Source organism: Plutella xylostella, chromosome 4, assembly GCF_932276165.1.
Source record: "Plutella xylostella chromosome 4, ilPluXylo3.1, whole genome shotgun sequence".
Lineage (NCBI taxonomy): Eukaryota > Metazoa > Arthropoda > Insecta > Lepidoptera > Plutellidae > Plutella > Plutella xylostella.
The window spans coordinates 4770121-4796974 of NC_063984.1; the positions used below are offsets into that span (position 1 = coordinate 4770121).

Below are 26854 nucleotides of genomic sequence, written 5' to 3' on the forward strand. Positions count from 1 at the left end.
TAAAACAAGATAAACTATTCTTTTAGAAGTTTTGACATTTAAATAAACCCATTAGTTGCTAATCGCAATATATGCGAACTAAAATAAAATTGTGCAATTAAAATTTATCATTATAGCACTCGTTTTAAGGTAATCATATTATGGCAAACATCACTACATTTATTTATTTATAATGCAGCTGATGCGAAATATTTATGCAAAATAAGCCGCATAAAATCTGTTAAATATTATAGAACCATATAAAAATAAATATTAATTGTACTTTAAAAAATAATATCGCATCATTGAATTTACCGACGTAATCACATTTTAAAGTAAACCAAACCCTACAATACTTTTATGAGCATAATCATCTGAGCTGTTTTCCAAACAATATACATTACACAAAATACATAAACATCTTTAATTGGCCTTTTTGATCTGTAGCGGGCGACACGGCCAATAAAACTATCCCACTTTTCTTCTTTTTAACAGAAGCTTACTGGTAATCAATTTGTGCTTTTTAGCGTATTTTAGCTGACAACACCACAATAGTGTGATATCTGTAGTAATACTCCCTAATCATGTAACTACAAAGACCTCTAGAGACTACCCCTCTCTCACAGCGTGTGTAGCTATGTGGCGTGGTCGGGGGGCGGCGCGAGGGCGTGCGCGGGGGCGGAGCGGCGCGCGCGGGGGCGGGAGTGCGGGGCGCGCGCCACCAGCACCAGGGACGATGCTAGCGACATGCGCACTGGTGCGCGGGACCCGCCTGGTAGTCTGATGAACAAAATATGATAATGTAAAATGCGACATACTGGTAGTACCCATTTATGTTGAATTTATTTACATTTTGCAGGTGAGGGTTGCTCAAAAAAGTGAATTGTATGAACGGACGTAGATGCGTTTTCTGTGTCTTCAAATAAATGCCGTAACGAAAAGTCCACCTGTATTCAAACGAAAGATACACTTTTGAAATCTTTCTCATCCATCACATTCACACGGCACCTGTTCGACTTCACTATGGCGTCAAAATTCAATAAATAACGTTCCAACATACCTGACAAGCACGGTAGTGACAGCCGCCAGCCCGTCCCCTGTGGGCTCGATGGCGACGGGCCTCACGTCGGGCGCGCGCCGCCGCCGCCCCGCCGCCGGCGTCGCGCCGCTCAGCACCAGCGTCACCGCCGCGAACGGACGCTTCGCCATGTGCAACATCTGCGGACGTGGATTTGGTGTGAGCTTTGTGGGTTTGAATGAGTTGTAGGGTGATGGTGGAATGGTATTACGCCAATGGATGAATTATTATTTTTTAAAATTTGTATAAATTATTTAAAAGAGACCATTCCAAAGTTACTGTTGGATAGTGCACTGCTGCGAAGTTGCGATCTAATGTAGCATCATCCGTAAAACTTATGGAGCAATAAATGATTAAGTATTGAGTATCATGTGCAACATCTGCTGAAGTGGATTTATTGTCAGACAGTTTGTCATTGAACTTTGGATGCAGTACTTTGAAAACTTATCGCATCAACAATGCGCCGTAACAATACTTGTGTATTTTACAAATTTTAAACGCTATTAATAACATCAAGTATGGGGTAGTGGTAGTGGTAGTGGGGCGGAGTACCCAGTAATACAGGTTTTTAACCTAGCACAGGGGCTCTGGCTATTTTAGTGTATTGAAATGTTTTGAACAATGAACTATTTTTCATTTTTAATTTTTTTCATTTTCAAGTAGGTACGTATCTTACCTCGACAACATGTCTCCGCCTGGCGCGGCGCACATCAGCCGCTTGCTTCGCCTTCCACGCCACCACGCACGCCGCCAGAAACAGGAAGAAGCACGAGAAAAACACCGAGAAGAACACAAACAAGTCTATGTGCAGCTGGTCTTGACGGAAGAAGACCAGGCCATACGTCGCCGCGCCTTCTTCCGAGGGCAGAGCGCGCAGAATAATGTAGAACTTCGTGTGAGTCAGGTCATGAACATTCTGAGGCAACGTCAGCACTAGGCGGTTCTTCAGATTCCTGACTCTTAACAAGATATTCCTCCTATCAACCGTGACATAGGTCGCCAGATCTTTAGCTTTGTAATCCGCTAGGGTATACTCCGTTTTCTCATAATACCAGGACATTCGTGACTTCTTCTCCGGGTATTCATCATCAAACGACGGCATTTTCCTAAACGGCTCGTGTTTGTAGTAACTTGGGTCTAGTTCCACGGCGTGGGCGCCGGTGCTGGCGTTGACGGAGACCACGAAGGAGCTGTCGTTGGGGCTGAGGAACAGGTCCACGGCGCCGCTGGTCACGTCCACGATCACGCGGATGTCCACGTTCATGTAGCGAGGGTTTACTGCTACGAAGACTGTTTGTCCCGGGAAGAGGGGGCGCGGCTTCATCTTGCACTCGTCTGTGGGTGAAAACTCAGTTTAGAAACATACAGAATGTTGCAAAAGTGGGGTAGGTACTCATGGTGCCCTTATACACAAGATTCTACAGCTTTTAAAAATTCGCGGAATTATTTTTACCAATAATAAAAGTTGAGACTTTCTTTAAAAACTGCATACAGTTATAGTCTAACCCTCAAAATCATAGACCGTATTGTTAATTTACAACAAGGTTAAATTTTGTTGAACAAGTTTTACTTTTTGAAACACACGAGTTTCAACTATTTACGTCAGTCAAATATCACAATTTTAAACCTATTTCAAAGTGCCAAATAGCTCTATGAATTCGGGGGCAATTCTATAATATTAACTCACCAATACTCTTCCCGTCGAAGCAGAACTTGTTCTCGATGTTGATGGTCTTGTAGCACTGGTGGCCGTTGCGCGGGTCGCCCATGTACAGGTCGCGGCACTTCACGCACTGGTGGCGCCAGCACTCCTGCGGGCAGGTAAGGAACTATTAGGTAAATGTCTAACTGCCAGTTTCAATCATCTATCTATCGATAGCTGACAGTTACTTTCATACGATTTTGACAGAATGACACATTTTGTGTGTACACTCAAGAATTTGGGTAATAAAAGCTGACTGAGCATAATTATAATAGTGGCCAGTATACAATGACTATAATGAGGACTGATGGAGAATTGGGACTGGTACATGAGGAGTTGATAGTGTGAGCGGATAAAAGACCTCTGGACACTGTGACGGGTACAAGACTCGTCGACACTATGACAGATACAAGACTCGTTCGACACTGTGACGAGTAGGTACAGCACCTGTCGACACTGTGATGGGTACAGGACCTGTCGACACTGTGACGGGTACAAGATTTTACGAATCTATGACAGACAAATGACTGGAGGGCACTGTGGCGGCTACTGGATTATGACAGGTACCTGCGCGGAGTTCTTGCTGGAGGAGGTGGTCTGGCAGGAGGCGTCGCTCTCCGTGTTGTTGCCGCAGTTGCACTTCTCGCCGGTCACCGGGTCGCACGTGTCGCCGTGGCCGTGGCACTCGCAACTGACAAGGATATTTGGTTATAAAATATTATTTACTTAAAAACCCTTCCTTCATTGGAAGGAGACCCGTGCCCCAGCAGTGGGGACGTGATGGGTTGTGATGAAATTATCAACCACAAAGTTATAAATATTAGTTTTTATAAATATTTTGAAACAAACTACAAAGTTATGGTACGTATTTATAAATATTTAGAAACAAAACACAAACACTCACGGTCGACAAGCATCCTTCAAATCCTCCGAGCCTCGGAAGTAACCTTCGATACAGCGCTCACATTTAGGCCCATCCGTGTAGTTAGCACAGCGCACGCACCGCGCCCTGATTGGCTGGCCGGTCTCGCGGTAGAAGTCGTCTAGCTCGCCATTGGTCGGGTCGCGGGAGGTGGGCGGGGCGTCGACGTCGCTCGTGCAGACAGTGGTGTGTCCGTGGCAGTAGACGGAACAAGGCGTGCACTGGCCGTTGTCTGTAGGGTCGCCCACGAACATCGGCTTGCATTTCTCGCATTGATTACCCTGGGAGATGAATAAATTTGTAGTTAATTACTAAAGTGGCGGTAGTTAACGGGTAGCAATAAAACGAGTGACTGTAAATTACAGTTCTAAGTGTCAAAATTTATTAATTTGGGTTATAGAATTACTAAGTGAGCGACTGACTGCGAGTGACGAGAAATCAACAGAATAGCAACTTACAAACATTAATTTGAGTTACTTAAAATACAAAATGAGCAGCTTCATAATATTTGAGCGACCTAATATTTGTTTGAGTGTCAACGTTACGTCCTGCATTTTTTTTCAATATTTGGCAAATGTATTTTTTATACTGAGCGGCATTTTATCTTAAATGAAGTGTTTCGAATACAAAATGAAAAATACACTAATGAGCAGAGTATAATGAAAAAATAAAAATAATATGAAATAACTATTTGAAGAAACACTATTCTATTAGTTGAAAATTTTATTATTGAAATATAAGGGTAAGTAATTAAATAAAACAATGTACTCCGTAAAAATAAAGTAATATGCATGCATTTATTTCAATCAAATGAACAAAAAATAAAATAAGACGCTTCAGTCAACTAAAAAAAAACTTCTTATTAATACTAAGAAACATTGATAGGTATGAGGAGCCCTACTACTCATCGTCGCTGGTAAATAAGTGCGGGCTTGGACTTAGTGGGCCGACCTCGTTTTCTTTTTTGTCCAATGGGTATCATTTTTGCTTCCAGTGGTGGTGTTGTTAGTTTGAGCCGAATTGCTAGCCCCAAAACGTGTTTGCATACATATGTATTGAAAAATTCGGGACAGTCGCACGATCATTTTTGCCAGTCCAAACGCGCAATTAAAAATCTGTAGTTTTCATTAAAAAGCGTATCATAATAAAAAACATTAGCCCTCAAATAGAATATCAGTAACCAATAATCATTAATAAAGCAGCATACAAAACTTTGCTCAAAGTGAACTTTTTAGTACTTCGCTAAGTATAACCTCACTTAGAAAAATCGAATCTATCTTAATATTGAAGTTGCCCTCTCTGTATTTCCAGTCGCTCACTTAGTAATGAAGTCGCTCGGATAAAATTTTAACATCTGAAATGAATTTATCACAATCCACTTTTTGTAAGCTCGTTCTGGATTTTATTATAAATCAATATTCGTCGTCAGTTTAGTTAATTTTTCGCTTATTCAAATTCATACCGCTCAAGTTATTAAAACAGTATGTCATCATCAGTCGCAAAGTTTTTTTTTGTTCGCTCGTTTTATAATTCCCCGTAGTTAACTCATGTTGAAAGGAGTGACGTTTTTTTAAAAAGAAAATTATAATATAACTTTTGATGAACTAACCCCCTTATTCATAAAAAAGTTACTGGACGCTTTAGCTATAGAACTGTTCTATCACTCTCTGACAGAGAACGATTTTTTCTTTGACAGAGAGGGACAAAATAGTTCAATAGCTAAAGCGTCCAATAACTTTTTTATGATTAAGGGGGTTAGCCTTTCTGACACAGGCAAGTTACAATAATAAAATCTGAGCATAAGAAGACAAACCTACATGTTGCAAAATATAGCATGAGCTCTGTGACAGTTGTAAAAAGTAAACATTTCATTTGTTTCCAAGAGAAAATTAACTTTTTTTAACAGACATAAGCATCTTTTAATCAAACGTCATAAGACTCGTAATATAATATATATATAAAAACAACAAACATCGCACTCACCATAGTGTTATTATGGCACTCGATACACTTATCCAGCTTATCCGGGCCTTCACAAATAGAATGCCCATTACACTGGCACTGTATACTACAGTTAGCTCCTACATATCCGAAGTCGCAGTGGCACACGTCATAGGACTCATGCTATATTTTACAAAACAAAAACAACAAACAACACACTCACCATAGTATTATTATGGCATTCGATACACTTATCCAGCTTATCCGGGCCTTCACAATTAGAGTGGCCATTACACTGGCACTGTATACTACAGTTAGCGCCGACATATCCGAAGTCGCAGTGGCACACGTCCGGGTGTAGACACACGCCGCGCACACAGCCTTGTGAACAGACTGCCACGCATGCGCCGTCAGAGCGCTTGTAGCCGCCCCCGCATGCGCATTCGTAGCCGGAGGGCAGGTCCACGCATACCTGCGGGAATGGAAATATAGTATTATACCCTAGGCAATATACTTGGCTACAGAGTCTCTTATATGGGTGCCACACAGCAGATGCCTAATATACATATGTATTCATATACACGGATAGATGCATATATGCGGACGTAACCGCGGTATTACGGAAGCCGGCACCGTATAACCTGAGCTACACGGTGTCTTCCGATGTGGGATGAGTTATAGGAGGCATTGATGTAAAAAAAATAGTAAATTACGTGAAGTTATGTAGTTAGTTGGCGTCAATTAGACAGAAGCTTTAGAAATTATGTTTCAAACGCCAATAAATATGTAATTAAAACGCATTAGCATACCTCCGATTCCTCTTTACACTGATGATGTCCATTCTCGCACTCATTCTCGGGCGGACAACGAGTGTAGTGCCACGTGAAGGTGTCATTGACCTCGATCTCCTGCTGATTAGCTTTCGAGTACACTGCGGCGCAAGTGGTCTTAGTAGAGTAGTCTAAAGGCGAGTCTATAGCCCCTTCCGTGCACACCCCTTCTCCGTTTTCTCCCTCTATCGCGCACCAGCCGCAATGCGAGTGATGGAGACAGTCGTAGCACTGACTAAAGGTATTACACGGGGCGGGACACTTATTCTTATCCGCTTTAGTCAGGACTAAACCGCAGACGCCGCCGGCGCAGTAAACGGGTTGATAGGCTGGCGATATGCACTTCCCGAGATGCGTCGCCCAGTGGCATTCAGAGAACCCTCCTTCGGCCCCGTCTGAGCTCAAGCAAGATGTGCAGTCGTCATACATATGGCACTTCATTGGACACTGGTCTTTGGTCTTCGGGCGCAGATTGGTCCGCCCCGGCTCCTCTATGAGGGCACACGTCCAGTTGAAGATCTCCACTGGTTCTACGGGCTCGGATATTCGCGTTATTTGGCCTGCAACAAAGTTTTTATAAGTATAATTTATCGATAAAAATCAAGCGGCAGCTGCTTGATACGAAACACTGTCTATGTATAACTAGAAATGTATGCTAAACTTAGCGGTAAGATCGCGAAATCAATATTGGCTGTAAATTTGGGACACTATTATCAACACCGGAATTTACCTACTATTGGAAAAGTTATCTCACACATAAGCTGGACGTTGCTCTAGCTACTCGTGTATATCCCATCCAAGATAAAGAATACATAATATCTGTCCTTGTTGTTCGACCTTTATCTCGTTATCTTGGACGGGGTATAGGTATAGTCCATGTGGCCACCTTGTTTGTAAGCGTGTCGTGTCCAGGTGCAGCGGGGCGACACGCAGGCCTCGCAGGAGGCGGCGGCGCAGCGCAGCTCGGGGCATTGACCTGCGTTAGAGATGTAGCTGGTGCCCGCGTTGCATTTGATGGATGTGCAGGATTCGTCGGTGGGCACGCACTCGCCTGGGGAGAAGGGGGGAAATTTTTATTATGATTGCTTGTGGATTGGGTCAGTTATTATCTTACTCATTTATATGAATAGGATTTCAGTGAAGTTCTCGCACCTAAGTATATTTTTATTTATTTATTTCAACTGGAACACCAGCAGCTTATTTATACAACTAACATTATTAAAACAGTTATTAAAATTATAATTTCGTTGTAGAAACCTATTAAAGGTGTACATAACATTCGTAAATTATGTATGATAACTTAAAATACAATTTATATAAAATTATCATATTTTTAAGTTAAATAAAATAAATAAAAGGTTTTTCTAAAGTACAAAGTACAGAGATCACATTATGAACACAAATATTTATACTTTCAAACTAAAACATCTTTCAACAAATCCTAATATTTACATGTATAACGCTTACATTGCATTATTGCCATTTTGCAAATGTAAAAGGTCCACATACCCACAGCAGCGGCGCAAGACTCGCACTCGACTAGCCCGACGCGTGACCAAACCAGGTTACTTTACATGATGGCAGTAATGGAACAGCGGAAAACTAACTAAGCATTATTATTTTAAATGCATTGCGCTCCATTATTGCCATTTTCCTAATTAAATAGGTGCGAACCCAAAAACGATCCTTCAATCCTGACATCTGTCTCTACAATAGCCGCACTCACCCACGGCGGCTGTGGTATATGTATTGGTAATCTATATATTCTATTGCATTACTATAATAAATCAGTGTTTATTCAGCATTCGGTTGTATCACTCATCTCATCCTCACGCCGTTCCCTACATGGCGACCGTGCCAGTGACGCGTCGCGCGCCATATTTGGCAGATCGGGCGACGCTACGTGATTCTTCGTGTTAAATTCATCATGGACTGTACTTTTCCATTATAAAAAAAATAATTAAAAATGTGCAACAGCAAGCTTCCATCCCGGCCGGAACGAGCAGAATTAGAAACAGGGGATATTATTAACCAAATCGGTTACTCCAACAAAATTGACAAGCACAACGAGAATATAATAAATAATTTGGGGTCAATTAATCTGTACATATGCGTACTCGTCGTTGCCGTCGTATTTGCTATGATCTTCCTGATAGCAAGATATCTGAGCAAATGCATCAGCAAGAAGATCGAAAGGAGCACTCGGATGAACGTGATGCGGTTGAGCCAGCTGCAGGGCGCCCCACGAGCCAGGCACGAGGACGGCGCGAGCGGGAAGTGACCGCTGCCGTGGTCCCACGGCTTTCGGGGTCCTCCCAGTGACCGGGAGCATCGGAAGTGTTAACAGTGAGTGTTTTAAAGTGATGGTCAATTTGTGAAAATCAATTTATGTGCAGAAAGTGGTAAAGCTCATGGACTTATATATTCATCGGGCAAAGTACCGTTAATTATTTAGAGACAGTTAAGCTATAGTGTAAAACTTTTAGTATCAGTTCTTTCTAATTTTACTAATTAAATAGTTATACAGTAAAAATAAAATTTCGCTTTAGTAGGTATCAATGTAATCGCATTTATTTTGTTTTAATTAGATGCTTTATATAAAAAAGAGTTTATATTTTATAATTATGAATAGTTAAATGGCCGAAAGTATAAAAAATCTATATGGGAAATTAAAGGATATAAGAACATATTTAATAAAAATCGGACCCAGTCGTAGAAAGGGTTCAATCCTAGATACCAAGTAAGAAGAGGCCAATTATTTACTGAAGCAATATAATATATTTACCGATAATTTAGCAGAGGAATCAGAGCTTCCTGATAAAGAGTTTACTGTAATTATTGACTTGTGTTCTAAATTCAATGCCTTGTATGACGAAGTTTTAATTTTATGTAGTCCGATTAAGGAAAAAAGCAACATGGATACTTTCGATTTAAGAACGGCTTTGAATCTGATACCGGTGATGAATGATGACGAGGAAAGCACTAAACAACTAATTGAGAATATTTCATATTATAGCACTTTGTTGAAAAAACCTGAATGTCAAAATAATTTGATTTTATTTGTGTTGAAAAGCAGGTTGTCACAGTCAGCCAGATTACGTTTAGCATCCAGTTATGAATCTGTTGATGAGTTGGTAAAGGATATGCGCAGGCAGCTGTTACCACAAAAAGCAGCCACAGCCATACACGCCAAGTTGCAGCAGGCGCGGCAGAATGACAGAAGTATTGCTGATTTCGGTAAGCAAATTACAAATTTATTAAATCATCTAAAACTAAATACGGTCCTAAATAAATGTTATCAAATTTATTTCCTACTGGGTTCTTTAATAGTAAATAATCACCCTTACTATAAGATATAGGATTAACATATTTATCGTAATTTTCTTTCCTCTTCAATTTACTACATTTAAGATTACACTGAGCATCCTTTTGAGCTACTTGTAGCCTGTATTTTAATTCTGCTGGGTAACTGTCATATGAGTATAAAGGATCTACGTGGTTGCTATTTAAATTATTAGGGATCATACAAGTCTTACCGAAAACCAATTCGTGTGGTGTGTATTTCGTTTCACAGTGAACAGTATTGTTGTATGAAAAACACCAATATGGCAGCCAACTACTCCATGCGTTTGATCTGTTTTCACAATTTATTCGTAAATACGCACCCATGGTTTTGTGTGAGTTTTCCAGCGATCCAATGCTCTCGTGGTGGTACGCCGTTGAAGTAAGATGGTTAATTTTAAGTAATTGACATACCTGTTGCATGGTGTTGCAGATAAATTCAGAACCTCTATCTGTAGCTATTTCACGGGGTATACCGTAACGTAGAACGAATCTCTCAACGAATGCACGTGCGACTGAGGTGGCGTCCTTATTGTAAAGTGGGTAAGCTTCTGTAAATTTTGATAGCTCACATTGTAATGTTAATATGTAGCAAAAATCATTATCGTCTTTAGGCAAAGGGCCTACGATATCTAAGAAAATTTTCTCAAATGCATAATTTGACGTAGTCGTAATAGCCATAGGTTGCTTTGTACCAACCGAGTATTTTTGTTTTTGACATTGGCGCAAGACTCGCACCAGCGGCAGGCGGGCCTCTCCCCCGGGTAGAGCGGCCAGGCGGCCAGGCACGCCGCGCACGTCGTGTAGTTCTCACACGCCACTAGCCCCGCCCAGCAGGACCAGCCCGACTTGTCACCAAACCAGGTTACTTTACATGAATGGCAATAATGGAACAGCCTAAAGGTACCGAAGTGTCTTTCAACAAATCCACTTTTTTATGTATTACGCTCCATTATGGCCATTTTGTAAATTTAGAACGTGGCTAACCTAAAGACAATCCTTCAATCCTGACATCTGTCTCTATAGGTAGCACAGCAAACCCTCTTTTTTGTATTACAGTCCATTATGGCCATTTTGCTAATTAAAACGGTGCGAACCTAAAAACGATCCTTCGATCCTGACATCTGTCTCTATAGGTAGCACAGCAAACCCTCTTTTTTGTATTACATTCCATGATGGCCATTTTGTAAATTTAGAAGGCGCCTAACCTAAAAACGATCCTTCAATCCTGACATCTGGCTCTACAATAGCCGCACTCACCCACGGCGGCGGCGCAAGACTCGCACCAGCGGCAGGCGGGCCTCTCCCCCGGGTAGAGCGGCCAGGCGGCCAGGCACGCCGCGCACGTCGTGTAGTTCTCACACGCGCGCCGCGCCACGAGCCCCGCGTCGCAAGCGGAGCCTGAGTTGGTGGATACGCGGTCGCTGCCTTCGCAGCCGGGCTTGTCCACTGGGGATGGATGGGCAGTTTAATGGACGGTCGAGTTTAGGATCGGAGTTTTAAAAGTATCCTATAGTATACAAGGATGGGTAAGTAATACGAGGTATAAAAACGAATGGTATAACATTCACAAGGTATACGCCCATATGATATAAATTTATTAAGTATAACGATCACTGTGCATAACAAACGAAAGGCATAATTACTAAATACATAATTTCGTTAAGAATAACGTTCAAAAAGTATAATTTCAAATGATATAACGATTAAAATGCATAACGTTTATAACATATATTCTACAACGGATATAATTATCATAATGTATAATGCACAAAAAGTATAAAAGATTGTCGTATCGTATTTTCATTATTATTGACGTTATGTGTGGGGAACGCTCCGCTCCGCTTCGCTGCGCTCCGCTTTAGTTTCGCCGAACATGTGCACCTAACACGCTCCTCCTCGCTTTGCTCGTCGTCGCACCTATCTTTAGGTTTTGGTACTAGGGGTTTTGACATTATTATTATTATTGGTGCTATGTGGGGAGACGCTCCGCTCCGCTTCGCTGCGCTCCGCTTTGGTTTCGACGAACATGTGCACCTAACACGCTCCTCCTCGCTTTGCTCGTCGTCGCACCTATCTTTAGGTTTTGGTACTAGGGGTTTTGACATTATTATTATTGGCGCTGTGTGGGGAGACGCTCCGCTCCGCTTCGCTGCGCTCCGCTTTGGTTTCGCCGAACATGTGCACCTAACACGCTCCTCCTCGCTTTGCTCGTCGTCGCACCTATCTTTAGGTTTTGGTACTAGGGGTTTTGACATTATTATTATTATTGGTGCTATGTGGGGAGACGCTCCGCTCCGCTTCGCTGCGCTCCGCTTTGGTTTCGACGAACATGTGCACCTAACACGCTCCTCCTCGCTTTGCTCGTCGTCGCACCTATCTTTAGGTTTTGGTACTAGGGGTTTTGACATTATTATTATTGGCGCTGTGTGGAGAGACGCTCCGCTCCGCTTCGCTGCGCTCCGCTTTGGTTTCGACGAACATGTGCACCTAACACGCTCCTCCTCGCTTTGCTCGTCGTCGCACCTATCTTTAGGTTTTGGTGCTAGGGGATTTGACGGTGTTGGGTAATTAAACACAGATTATGAACTTTATACTAAATGATAGTATATATTATAATCGATATACGTAATGTATGTTATACGAATTGATATTAGTCCTCGTAAGTATTATATATTTTGATTTTATATAAAATGTACGTTATACCAATTGAATCTTATACCTTATGAAAATATAGATTTTGTTGTTATACGTAACGTTCATTATATGTTGTGAACGTTATTAATGTGAAATTATACATTTCGTTTTTATACGTCGCAATACGCACCCTACAAGGATAAATCAGTAATACTGGAGAAAATGGAGAGCAATAAAGAAGTCTCAAAGTAGGAAAACAAATTGTAACGCGTGCGAATACAAAACACTGAAGGTGTCTGTTACATAAGTGGGCCTGGGTACTGGGTAGGAAGTAGAAGTATTGTCATATAAGAATGAGAAAAATCCGGAAACCATTAGGCCATCCGCGGCCATTTTTATTGATTACTTATCCGCACAAGTAGTACCTACTTTAAATCCTAAGATATTTTTATTTCTCTTTTAGAGTATAAAACACGAGATCTGTGAAAACTATAACATAATTATGCAAAAATAAATACCCGAATAGCACTTGGTAAAATTCCCGCCACTGCAAAAGCTGCACCCCATGTGGCTGCGACACACCAGCTTGCTGCTGCTCCACAGAGAGCAGAGGTCCTCGGGCAGGGAGACTCGCGTGACCTGGTGTTTAAACAAGTATCAAAACTATATTTTCTATTTTGTTAAATTAGTTGTTAAACACTATACTCTGTCCATTATATTATTGGTTTTTAGACATTCGAAATCCCATAGATATTTGACGACTGCAAAAGAAAACCTACTTTACTTACCAGACATAAGGAAACCTCAAAAATACAATAACATAGTGGAAGCTCTATAAGTTTCATAAAATAGAATATAATTAGTTTATTAACAGTGAATTCTGAATCCAGTAAACTGGTTTTGTGGGTCATTATTTATTTGTGTTCTGTTTTTTTTATATCCTAACTATCCTAACTAATATTATAAATGCGAAAGTAACTGTGTCTGTCTGTCTGTTACTCTTTCACGCTAACATTACTGAACGGATTTGAATGAAATTTGGTATACATATGGTCTAGACTGAGAAAGAACATAGGCTACTTGTTATCCCGGAATTCCCACGGGAAAACTTTTAAAGGCGAAGCGAAGCTCGCGGGAACTGCTATAGAATATAGTTATTAGTTTATTAAGGGTGAAGTCTGAATCCACAGACTAACCAGTAAACTGGTTTTTATGATTAATAAATACATTGAATCTGTACCTGGCAGTGCGCGCTGCCGGTCCAGCCGCCCACGATGTAGATGTGGCCCTCGTCTGACTCCACGTCTATGGCCATAGCGTGAGCTATGGTGGGCGGCGGCGGGTGCCCGATTATGCTCACTCCTGGAAACGAACATACAGGTTATTTAAATACAGTCCACTTAAAACGAAATTTTATGATATTTATCAGCCTCTTGCTAGCAAATTCTTAAGCGAGATTTTGTGACATCGGTCAGATTCTCGATGATCTTCTTGATGATCTTTATGAGATCTTCCATTGTAAATAGAATAGAACTAAAAAAGGGTGCATAAAAGTAATTCCTCACCTTTAGAAAGTTTAATCCACTGGTTGCACGAGTACACATAGGCTATTAGCGAATCCGAGCTGTAGTTGTTGGGGTCGGTGCGGCCTCCGAATATGATCATGTAGTCGTTGGTAGTGACAGCGGAGTGCAGGTAGGCGGGCTGCGGCAGCGCGTCAGCCCCGCTGTTCAGGTTCGGGAACGTCGGCAACTCGCTCCAAGTCTTCGTCGGGTAGTGGAAGGAGAATAGCTTGTTGGATAGCACAGTACCGTTGTACGCGTAAAGAATCCCGCCATATACGTAAAGGCTCTGTGAAGGTGCGTGATAAACAGTGCTGTGCCCAATGATGCCGATAGGCTGCGGTCCATGGCACTCTAGCTTTATCCATTTGTCGTTGTCGAGGTCGAACTCCCACACGTCGCTCATGAAGCCGCCGCTCAGCGAGAAGCCGCCCAGCAGCACCAGGCTCTCGTACTCCTGGTACTTCTGCAGCGTGAGCGTGTGGCCGGCCAGGGCGGGCGGCCGCTCCTCCCGCCCGCCCACCACGCCCCAACGCTGGTCCTTCAGGCTGAACTGCCAGAAGTCGCCGAGCGTCTTGTTGAAGCCCGTCTTCTCCTGCAGGCTGAGGCCGCCGTATACGTAGATGTTCTGCTTGGCGTGGTACACCTCGGCGGCGTGGAAGTAGCGGCCCTCGGGCAGCGCGGCGTCCGGCGTGGCCTCCACCGTCACCTGCATCCACGTGTTGTTCTTGGTGTCGAAGAAGCGGATGTCGTTGAGCGGCCCGTGCGACAGCGAGTAGCCGCCGAACATCCACAGGCCGCGGCGGTCCGCCACCAGGCTGTGCCCGAACCGCGGCAGCGTCTTGCGCAGGTGGTCCAGCCCCTCCGACAGCAGGTCCGAGTTGAACAGCTCCGTGAACACTAGGTGCGAGCCGTCCAGCAGCAGCGAGCAGTCGTCGCCCCCGCGCCCCGCGGCGCACAGGCAGCGCCCGTAGGCCGCGTCGCACGCGCCGCCGCCCGCCGCCGCCGAGCAGTTGTTGCGGCACACGGGCAGCTCGCAGCGCGCGCCCGCGGCGCCGGGGGGGCAGGCGCACAGCCCCGCGCGGCACTGGCGCGGCGCCGGGCACGCGCCGCACGCCAGCAGCGAGTACTCGCCCTCGAAGCCCTGCCCCGGCGCGCCCTGCTTGTAGTGCACGGTGAGCGTGCCCGAGCGCGCCTGCACGGCCCCGCGCGCCGCCCCCGAGCAGAACACGCCCAGCAGCGCCGAGCCGCCCGCGCCGCCGCCCGCTCCGCCCGTCTCGCCGCCCAGCCCGTCGTACACGTACACGGCGTTCTGGTCGCACGGCACGGCCAGCGTGCTCTCCTTCATGCTGAACTGGATGACGGCGTCGCGCTCGGAGGCCTCGATGATCCACAGGCACTCGGCGGCGGGCGCGGACAGCGGCTCGGAGCGGAAGGAGCCGATGCCGCCGCTGCTGGCGGCCGGCAGCAGCCCGCGCGGCTCGCAGCGGTAGTAGCAGCGCCCGCCGTGCCGCGGGTCGCCGTAGAACTTGTCCCGGCAGCGCTCGCAGTTCTGCCCCTCGGTGTTGTCGCGGCAGTAGCAGTCGCCCGTGGCGGGGTCGCACACGCCGCGCGCCGCGTCGCCGTGCTCGTGGCAGTCGCAGCGCCGGCAGCCCGCGCCGCGCGTGGCGTCCCCGTGCGAGCCCGCCACGCAGCTGGCGCAGAACTCGCCCTCGGTCCAGTCCTGGCACGCGTCGCAGCGGCCCACGCCCGCGCGGCACGTGCTGTGGTTGTGGCAGCCGCAGTCGATGGAGCAGTCGGCGCCGGTCCAGCCCAGGTCGCACGCGCACGCGAACTGCGGCGCGCCCACGCAGTAGCCGTGCACGCACGTGTTGTAGCACGTGCGCATGCAGGACTTGCGCCCATCGCCGATGTAGCCCTGGCGGCAGCGGCACGTGTAGGAGCCGTGCGTGTTGTTGCACGTGGCGTGCGCGTGGCAGTCGTGCAGGCCCAGCTGGCACTCGTCCACGTCGGGGCACGTGCTGTAGGCCCAGCGCGGGTCGGGCGCGCCCGGCAGCAGCGCGGCGCAGGCGGCGTGGGGCGCGCGGTAGTCGCCGGCCGTGCAGCGCCCCGCGATGGGGTTGGCCTGCGAGTGGCACCAGCCGCAGCCCAGCGCGCGCAGGCACGCGGCGCACGTGGCGTGCGCGGCGCACGGCTCGCACTGCGCGGCGGGCGCGGGGGCGGGGGCCGGGGCCGCGGGGGCGGCGGCGCGGTCCAGCCACTCGCGGCACGCGCCGAACTGGTACTCGCTGGTGTAGACGCTGAAGCTGAAGCACTGCTTGGTGGCCTCGCACCACACGCAGCGGCCGCGCTCGTCGAGGCAGGCGGCGCAGGAGGCGCGCTGGCGGCAGGGCGCGGGGCACGCCGCGGGGTCCAGCACGGCGCCGGCCGCGCGCCCCCGCCGGGCGCAGCGCGCCTCCTCGGCCCACCACTCGCAGCCCGCGTCCACGCAGCGCGCGCACTCGATGTGGTTGGAGCAGTTGGGGCAGGCGGCGGGCTGCAGCGTCAGGTAGCGCCAGTGCGCGCCGGCGCGGCACGCGGCCCGCTCGTCCGCCGCGCGCGGCTCGCAGCGCGCCGTCAGCTCGCACCAGCCGCAGCCCGCGTCCGCCAGGCACAGCAGGCAGTTGTCGTACAGCGAGCACTCGCCGCCCGAGTACGGCTCCAGGAACTCAAACGTGAACACCTGCAAATTATAACTTTATAACCACCGAACAAAAAAACACTACCACATAACTGTATCATTTGACAGTTTAGAATACCTTAGCAGTCTCCTGTGACTTGTTATGCAGCAGCTCCATCCTGGCGTGGTGGTGCGAGGGGTACAGTCCGGTGTGCAGGGAGTCATTGGCCCGCATGTCGACGGCCAGGCGGCCGGGCGGGGGCGCCGCCCAGGACAGGCCCGCGCACCCGGACGCCGCGTTCGACACGTTGGCCACGGACTGTGTCACATCACCGAGAGTTAAAGTGATGTTTGCGTATCCGGCGCAAACGTGGAGGGTTTCTCCAGTGCCGTTCCAGTGTTGTGGTATGTGAAGCCAGCCGCGGAGTCGGGCCTCGCTGGCCCCGCTGAAGATGTTGTTGCTGCCGCCGCCGGTGCCCCAGTCGACGGCGGTGGCGTTGACGACGGCCACGCTGTCCGGACGGGCCGGGTCGGCGGGCTGCTGGTAGCGCAGCAGCACGAGCCCGGGCCGCCGGTCCTGCTCGCGGCACTGCCCGGGTGACGTCACCTCCACGCCCGCCGCGCCCCACCACCCCGGCGACTGCGACGGCGTGTCCTCGCCGCATACGCCGTAGTTGTCTACAACAATAGGTGTGAAACATTAGAATTTTTAAACGTGGACATCGAATAACATCAAAGAACTAGAGTTAGAACAACACCATCGTTGATGGAGGCAAAGTCGCCTTTCACGTCTGTTTGTTAGATGTATGTATGCTTTAAAATCTTTTAGGGCGAAGCGAAGCGGGAAACCCTTCCTTCACTGGAAGGAGACCAGTGCCCCAGCAGTGGGGACGTGATGGGTCGTGATGATGAAGCGGGAAAAGCTTTATTGCGCTACATTATAATTCCATTGACTTACCGTCTTTATGATGGCACCTAGCGTTCTGCACGCACCAGCTACATTCATGCAGATGCAGCTTCGTACTGACAGACGGGAGGGGGGTCCTCCCCCGCCCCCCCGCTGCCCCGTGGATGAGACACGAGTGGCAGTCGCCGAGCGCCGGGCAGATGCCGCCGCAGCGAAGTGATTGGAGGTTGGTGGTGCAGTTGGAGCCGATTGTGCGCCCGTAGCAGATCTGTCGGGATTTTTCAAGATTATACGGGGTTGTAGGGTCTTATAAATATTTAAGGTTGTCTGGCAGAGATCGCTTTTAGTGACAAGGCCGCCTTTTGTACCCTTATTAAGTTACATTTTGTTAATTTTATTATTCTGTTTTGATGTACAAATAAAGTGAAGAAAATTCGTAAAACTGTCATTTTTACGATTGGTGATAATTTGATTGGTTTATGTTGACCTAAAGATTACTAATTATTTCTTCTAGAGGTAGTTTTAGTAGATTCACAAAAGGCCAGGACGACGCATATCTTTTTAGTGATCCTTCCTTTTACTACGGGCTCGCCCGCCGTGACGCCGCCCTGCCAGGGGGCACTACGAGGAGGGAACTCCTTGTACAGAATCTAGTGGCTATACTATGTCCATCTTCATGCATTTTTGACGTTCGTGGTAAGTAAAGTTGGTTTTCCTTTGCAGTCATCAAATATCTATGTGATTCCGTATGTCAAAAAACCATTAACTATTAAGATGGACAGAGTATAGAGGTCGTTTTAAGGCCAGGACGACGAATATCTTTTTTGCGTTCCTTTCTTTCACAAGTTTACTATGAAGGCTAGTGGCTATGTGTCTCACATCGTCAGCAGAGCACCAGCCGCACTCGGGGTCGGCGAGGCACTCGGGCTGCGCGCGGTGGCGCGGGCACGCCGCCTCGGGCTCGCCCGCCGTGATGCCGCCCTGCCAGGGGGGCACTACGAAGGCTAGCAGGTCACCTGGGGATGGAAGGGTTTGTGAGAGATTGGGGTGACATTTTTGTACAGGGTTAATGTTTTTGTAAAGACAGTTCACAATTTGAAAAGCTGGATAAAGTTTTTGCATAAATATGGATTGTGGTAGCCCTATCCCGGTTAATGCGTCGCTTGAAATGACTGAGATGCGTGTTGTAAAACCATTAAATTTACCAAAGAGTTCTTGCACTTATGGTTAAGGAAAACAACATAATGAAACATGTACAATATGTACATCAAGATAATAAGTATACCTAGGTTTATGAACCCGTAAACCTTAACATTAACTTACATAAAAAAGGTTTAAAATACCACATACCGTTAACATTCCCATGGTACCCTCCGGCAATCAACAGAGTACTCGGCGGCCTCAAAGCGGCCGCATGTGCAAAAACCCCTTGCCTCTTCGGGTAGAACTTCCTAGTCTTCCCCAGGACGTCTAGAGGGATCCAGGCGTGGCAGCCCAGGTGGTAGATGTACATCTGCGTGTCGTAGCAGATCTCTTCGCGGTTGTGGCGATGCGAGTAGCCGCCGAATACCACTAGGTAGTTGCCTGGAATGAATGTTGGTGTGATGTTTTAGTTGTTTGGTGAATCAGGGTAGCATTGCGTGAATTTATCGACTTATTAACTAAATATAGAGAGGACTCCTTTCATTAAAAAAAACAAAATGATACACTTTGAGGCTCCTTTCCTCCAATATATGTTACCTACAAAATAGCGACCGTTCAATTCCGTAAGATCGTAAAGAATTTGACGTAATTTAGTAGGTCCCATTAATGAGTGTATAATTTTGATAAAAGAAGTCCAAAATGAACCGACCTGTATTTTAATTTGAAAGTGATGGGTTATAGAGAACTTTAAATTACATTGACTTGGCCATGGAATAACGTTTTCCTTATTCATTTATTTTACCTATGATGGTGGAGGTGTGGAAGGCCCTCTCCCGCGGCACGTAGGTGTCGCGCGGGGAGTGCACCTCGCTCCAGTGTTGTTCTCTATGTGGCATGCTCACATTACCTATGATGGTGGAGGTGTGGAAGGCCCTCTCCCGCGGCACGTAGGTGTCTCTCAGGTGCGCGCGCGGGTAGTGCACCTCGCTCCAGTGCTTGTTCTCTATGTCGAACGCGAACATCCGGTCTGATAGCTTGGAGAACCTGCAATATTATGATTTTTTTCAAGTAGGGCGGTTTATTATAATAATGTTGTCTATGTTTTACGACAGATGTTGGATTTTGGATTTCTTTATTAAATTAAAATAAGAAAGCCATAATTGAATTAAGATGCTTGAGATTCGGATAATTGTTAAATTCACTTAAGCACTTCCTTGCAAACTATGTAATGGTACATTTCATAATGAAATTTATTCAGGGTAAACAATTCTTCACATACCTGGCAACACTAGCCACGACCCCTCCATAGACAAGTATAGAGTGCGAGTAGCTATGGTACACGGCGGTGTGGGCCACGACTCGCACATCTAGCTCCTTCCCGCCGCGAGGTAATACTGGCTCCCAGGTCTCCGTTGATATGTTGGTCAGCTTGATCTTGAACATGCTGGAATATGGAGGGTGGTTAATGTATTGATTGTAGGTTATAGTGAATACAAGTTATCAGGCTAAAAGTAAAGATAATAACGCAAGCAGCTATAAAGAAAGGATGTTAAAATGGCCAACGGAGTCATGCTATCATGTTCTATTTGTAGGCATGTCAATATTCCTTCCTACTCCCACTTATGTAAAAACTGCACTCTTCATTTTGTTTTTCAGAAGAATTACTACAGTCATCAAGAGGGTCTGTTATATTATGTTATTTTATTTAATTTCTAACCATATGTTGCTAAAAGTTATAATAAACTTCAGGTTGATATTTCATTATAGCAATACATACCTTGAAGAAAACTCTCCCTCAGTCGTACTCCCGCCAAACAGATACAACTCATCTCCAACCGCTGTCAACGTATGTCTTGTCAGCCCGGGCGGCGTGTAGCTCGAGTTGACTGCACGCTGCGACCAGACGCCTCGCGTCGCGTCGTACAGCCACAGCTCTGAGGACAGGGTGCCGTCAGACAGCTTCCCGCCGTATAGGACGAAGCCCGGCCCGAAGGAGCACGCTGAGTGCCCGTATCTGGGGGTGGGATTAGGTTGTTTGAACTGGTGAAGGTTAGTGAGGTATACCCCGTATACCGATGTAATAAACATGATTATAACTCAATGATATATTTAGGTATGTGTATTTCAATTGTTTTTAGTTTGCAGGTTGAATGGATATGCTTTATTTTATACTTTATTTAGTGTACAAATTCAAATAATATTTAATAATTTTGATGAATGAAAGGTTGGCTAGAAGAAATTTCTTTTTGGCAATAAGCCTGCCTTTGTTTGCGAATAATTTAAATCTGTTTATAAACCTGTGTTGTATAATTTGTCTATTATGTGTACAATAAAGTCATAAAATCCTTCCTTTTCGTTTCAGAGCTAGCAAAACGTATTTGTCAACAATTTACCTCGGCTCCGGCTTCGTCATATTCCCGGGTTCCACCTCACTCCTCAGCAGCGGCGGGTCAGTGAAGTGCAGGTAGCTGTCGGAGTAGGGCGTCGGCGAGTGGGAGTACATGAAGAATGGAGTGTTCTTCAACGCCTTCTCGTGGGATATCGACGACAGCACCCGGTGGAACAGCGACGAACCGTTCCCTAGTTGCAAACTGCCGTCTATGTTTTCCTGGAAATGTGAATTAGCATAATCAGCGAGTAACTTCGGACCGCTTCGGATGCAATTTTATGCTATAAACTTAACGTTAAAAAGTTGATAATGGTCTCCAAGACGATAATTATTTAAATGTGTAAATGCCACTTGTAAAAATTTCGGTCAAGGTAGGGGACATACACGGTCAAGTTATGCATAATCGTTTTACTTACAAACTTATGCTTACTTGTTAAGTTTTAAAGAGAAATAAAATGCATAATACCTGCCAGGATGAAACAGAAATAAAGGAGGGAGTCCCATTCCCATGAACATCAACATTCGGGGTCATCCAATTACAACAATAGAAAGGCTAAGTAAAAGAATAAATCTTACCTGTTTAAATAGTTTTAATAATGACTTGTCATTTTCCTCATTAGTGGGATATCTTCGTAAAACTTTACCATTCTCATCATACCATTGACTAGTAGAAAATCTGAAATGAAGTACAAACTAGTGAGAAATTAGATTATTAACAATTAAATCATGTTAATTTAATGGCAATTGTGACAATAATGTTGAAGATAAAACGAAACTATCATTAATTGCCTCGTATATATTTCTTTACAACATAGATAAGCTTAATTGTAGATGTGTCTATTGACTGTTGGTCTAGATGTGGGTTAATGACCAATTAATATTATTGGTAATGATTCAGTGCCAGGATTTTATGTTCAATCATTTAAATCAAGTGTAGAGCATGAGAAGTGTAATGACCTTTTCTTTGAATAGTGAAGTACAGTTACTAACTTACTTGTAAACTTCGAGTAAACCTAGTACTTTATTCAGATCATATCCTCCAAACACATATAGAGAGTCAGTGTGGTTGACGTAGACTGCCGAGTGTGCAGTTCTCTTTGTCATCCCACTTTCAGTCCGCGACAGCCAGTGCCAGCTGTTGCCATCCTTGTCATTCTTCTTCAAGGAACAGGCATCCCCAGAGTAACTGTAACAAAAAGTACAGTAGCCATTAACTTGGTAAACCAACTTGTGACCTCATTTGTGAGAGATGAGGAAGAAGTGATTAGGTTAATGTAATTCAATTACAGTTTGTACTGTTATTTTCCTACAGACATTTCCTTAATTATTACTATCTCATGGATGGTGGTATAAAATTTACAAAGTCACTGCATCTGATCTGCTCTTTCAAGGTCATCTGGATAGGATTACTACTTTATTCTTATTTTCATCAACTATCACTTCATTTATCTAAAAATTTGTGTTTCTCATTTATCTAAATTAAAATTTATAAGAATAAGTGTGCTTACCCTGACTTGCACAAGCAGCGGTCGCCCTTGCACTGTCCATTGTTGGAGCAGGAGCTGGGACACAGCTCCACACTGCAGTCGGGGCTGCCCCACTTGCCCACGCAGAAGCACTTGTTGGACAAGCACAGCCCCCGCCCTGAGCAGTTGTTGGGGCAGTTGTGGATGGCATATGACGCTCGGAATCCATCCAGCACATAGTTAGTATCACTGTATAGTAGTATTAACATCTGCAAAGAAGTTTGTGAGATGTAGTTTTAGATATTCTTTTTTTGACAAATTGTGGTGAGTGGTAATATGAAATGTAAATAACAATCTGTTAGTACATTAATAATTCAATCCACCACAAGGTTTTCTATCATATTTTTGAAATTTATGTACACATTCATCCAATACTTTTTATACAAATTTTTTAAAAATAATATACTCACAAACCCACTAGATGCAGTCACATTCTGAGGCTCTGTTTTGCCGCTGAAACTTCCCAACAGCGGAGCATCGAAGGAGTCTCCATCATAAACAAACACATAGTCATAGGAACATTCCGTGCCCATACGAATGAAGCTCAGAGTTATATACTGACTCTTGTTGGCAGCTTTGATCAGCCATTCACAGTGAGAATCCTACAAGAAAATTAACATTTATTCAATAGGCCAGTTGCAATGACAGTAAGTTGGTAATGAGTGGTGGTAGAACTGACTTGTGTGTAGTTGGAGTTGCTGGGCCCGTCGGTGATGATGCCGCTGGGCTCGGTGTAGACCCGGCGCGTCTTGTCGCACGGCACCGACGAGCCAGCGCCCGCCACCGCCAGCCACACGCACCAGACGACTGCTAGACCTGCACCCTTCTCCCGAATACGTGTGTAAAACATGCCTCCCAGAGAACGGAATGGGACATATGTCAAATATCAAAGCCATATAATAGTAAAAAGCGACAAATACCACTAAATGTAAAATAAACAACACTCATTTGCAGTAATAGATGACATCCACTTCAAGGCTAACCACTTTATAAGATTAATCTAGAGTGACTTGTTAAACTTAAACACAGTAAAAAAACGGAAATAGGTTCTGAATAATAGACTGTAATATCTTCAAGTTTTACGGCTTGTTAATACTTTCTAACGAGTTTTTTTCTAACAAATAAACATTTTGCACTCCATACATCACATCGTATTTTGACATTTGAATTTTTTTCACATTGACAGTTTTATTTGTGTCAAAGATATTACTACTATTCAGCCAACGAATAACCTAATGTTTACATAAACGTAGTTATAATTTATAAGAAAGGTATATGACAGAAACCATGCCTTAAATACATACATAATTTAGAAATTTATAACATTAAAATCCATGTTTCCTGATCTAGATTTATAATGAGCTGATTGCTGTTGACAGCTCATTCTATCATTTGAGTTTTCATGGTAACCAATAGATGGAGCTGTCGATACTTTTAGTACTTTCAAAATCCGCGCCAAAGACGTATTACAGGATGTTGCAAACTGAGGGGGTGATACGGAAGGAAGGTCATCCTGAACAACTTATACGACTCTTGGAAATTCGCGAAAAGAAATACCTATCTGATCCATAATTAGTTACTGGAACAACAAAGTATTTTTATTGAAAAGCAAATATTTTATTTGCTATTTTTCAAAAGTTTTAGAACAAAGTTAAAATTGTTAAGAATGACCTATCACTAGCGGAATGCAAATAGGCGGAGCGGAACGCTTGCATTTGGTTCTAAGACATTTAAAAACAAACAAACAATAAGTAAGGCTTTTAAACATACTTATCGTACACCTATAAAACCATTATGTACCTAGGTATTGTGCACTGCAACATACCAATAATAACCTTCATTGCCTACCTTAGTACTAATCTTGCTATCTGTTAGGTAGGTATTCGTATCGGCTATCGGCTTATCTTTTATAAGAATTCATAAATTAATTTAGTCTAGCTTATAATTTTCGACAGAATTTTAATATCTTTAGCATAGTGATCGAACAAAACTAACTCTTACTACCTTAGTAACTAATGCACTGGAATAACGTGGGAATAACCCTTAAAAACCTACATCAATAAGTAAATGGATTATCTTTACCACATGTCTTTACTACCCACTTAATTAACCTGCCTACAAACCGTTTTTTATTAAAATCATAAAAGAGTAACAGTGTACGTGTACCAGGAGAGTAGCGGCCGGGAGATGGTATCGATCGCGCACTCTGCTGAGTCGGCACTCCAGCGCGGGTCGCGGCCTAGCGGCTCCTATAGCTATCTGTGTCCCTAGTACCCACCACTCGATCGATGCTCCCGATTGTACCACACTGCCAATGTGAAGGTGAGGTAGTGCTGGATTAAATAATTTACCTACGGGGATTACACGATGACCGGTGACTATCCCTCAGTATCTTGTCCCCTGTTGGTGTACTTAACTTACACTCAAATACCTAAGTATAAAAGCAAAAAAAAAGTTTTTCTGGGTCTATCTGTAGCCACGTAGCGGCAAAACAGATTTTAATGCGTTTTATTAATTTATTTTACCAGTGGATCTACAGTAGACCGTTACTGCAATGAACACCTAAGTACTTATTAAATTTCTAACTTAAAGCTACGTGACATTGAATTGACTCAACTCACTGATAAGAGGTAAGTACTCTCACTGGGTAATTAATACTAATAGGAACTTATGTATTAAAACAATGACTATGCAACATGCATTTAGTGAGTCGATTATGCGTTAACCCGAGACCATCAAAGCACCATATTTATCAGGTGAAAATTAATAAATCATTAAGAGAGCACGTGAGACGAGGGCGGGGAGGGCTGTTGAAATTTTTTCACCCGGAATGAAGTGATAACCGCTAATGACTCGGTTCTCATCCTGCCTAGTCACCCACTTAACAGCCGTGAATTAAATTACACTCCTGTTATTATCACCGGCTCCTTAATAAAATGGTGGTATCTTCCGGCGACAGGCGGGCACACGGCGAAGTCCGTCAAATTAAAATGGGGAGTTGGGATGAACCAGTCACCTTGCCTGTAGTTGATGCTGCCGCGCCGTCGATGGTAGGGCATGTACCTACCTAATCGGAATCGAATCTCGAACCTCGAGGCTGTACAGCTGGCGTGATGATCAATTAATGAGGCTAGCATATGTATAACTACATATTTTTGCTTAAGGGATGATTTCCGAGAGATTTCTTGTCATGTTCCATCTCATCACCGTCGTTGATCATCATCAGTGTCGTTATTTATTACTATACTACGAGTATAGATGAACTTTTAATTGGTACTAAGTAACTATTTTATCAAGACGATGTTAGAGGTAATTCCAATCAAACTGAAAAACAAAAGAAAAACCTTTGACGTGTGTCCGGCGTCCGGCGCGGAGTGCGTGGACTCGTCCTTGATAAGCCGCCGGACCGCGCGTGTCGACACATCCTAAGCGCCCGTTTACTATGCAAATCAGTTGACCGGAGCCACATTTTTTTAAACTGGAACAACAAATATTTTCACCGGTGTTCCGTGTTTGTTGACTCTACATATCTACAGCAACCTATGAGTGTGAGCCCCGCTCGCTCTCGCATAGCAGCTATAAGTAATAGCACGAATATTTTATGTTATCCTTTGTTGGCTGCTCTTACTCGTACACTGTATCTAACAAAAATGATATACCGTGACACAGCGTATGAATTTCCAACCCTTGTTCTTAGAAAACAATTTTGGACGGGGGTGGAATCTGTGCCAGATCTCTGACAGACCCAATAAAAGTTTGCAATCGGGGAATTTGCGCCGTGATCTTAGTGAGGCATCAGTGTCAACGACCGGCAGGGTAGCGCGTTAGTTCCAGCGGTGTCATTTACAAAACGTGCCCAGGGGAGAGCGGCCAGCGGCCACCATCATCATATAAATGGGGCATTTAACGCCCTCGCGCCGCTCTGGCCGGCCGGACGCACCTTATCGCGACTCAACTATATTTGTTCTGCTCACAGGATTACCACAGATTTACCACGGTCAACGGCTATTAACGGAGGATTAAACGTCCTCTGCAAAGATTCGTGTCAATTAAATTTCCCACGTAACGTATTGAGTACACCACGCAGCCGGGACGGGCGTTGAAAAGGTTAGCTACTTATGCAGCATTGTTTCGTAACGTGTTTTTACTTTTGTTTGCCCTTCATGTGTACCGTAAAATGAGCCTGACATTGTTTTAAACAAAAAATTATATGCATGAGGTCCAAATTACATTTAAA

At 44.8% G+C, this 26854-nt stretch overlaps 2 protein-coding genes across 3 annotated transcripts; both read right to left on the minus strand.

Moving 5' to 3' along the window:
- Positions 1-22461, minus strand: LOC105389139 (multiple epidermal growth factor-like domains protein 8). 2 transcript variants are annotated; one of them, XM_048627761.1, is made up of 23 exons: positions 22086-22461; positions 21668-21767; positions 21096-21310; positions 20480-20716; positions 19982-20146; positions 19610-19746; positions 18910-19143; positions 18439-18575; positions 17611-17827; positions 16792-17330; positions 13997-16715; positions 13672-13793; positions 12950-13070; positions 11055-11243; positions 7339-7503; positions 6432-7012; positions 5846-6094; positions 3664-3962; positions 3327-3450; positions 2745-2868; positions 1734-2392; positions 1040-1197; positions 1-759 (listed from the first exon to the last, which is right to left on the minus strand). In XM_048627761.1, the coding sequence occupies exons 1-23, from the start codon at positions 22193-22195 to the stop codon at positions 615-617; spliced, it is 7746 nt and encodes a 2581-aa protein (XP_048483718.1). In that variant the 5' UTR covers positions 22196-22461; the 3' UTR covers positions 1-614. The 2 variants fall into 2 exon arrangements, with proteins under 2 accessions (XP_048483718.1, XP_048483723.1); XM_048627766.1 differs by lacking the exons at positions 19610-19746; positions 19982-20146; positions 20480-20716; ... (1 more) ...; positions 21668-21767; positions 22086-22461 and adding an exon at positions 19505-19589.
- Positions 22462-22580: 119 nt separating this feature from the next.
- Positions 22581-23831, minus strand: LOC125489973 (multiple epidermal growth factor-like domains protein 8). Its single transcript, XM_048627770.1, has 3 exons — positions 23297-23831; positions 23028-23219; positions 22581-22826 (listed from the first exon to the last, which is right to left on the minus strand). The coding sequence occupies exons 1-3, from the start codon at positions 23465-23467 to the stop codon at positions 22596-22598; spliced, it is 594 nt and encodes a 197-aa protein (XP_048483727.1). The 5' UTR covers positions 23468-23831; the 3' UTR covers positions 22581-22595.
- Positions 23832-26854: the final 3023 nt, after the last annotated feature.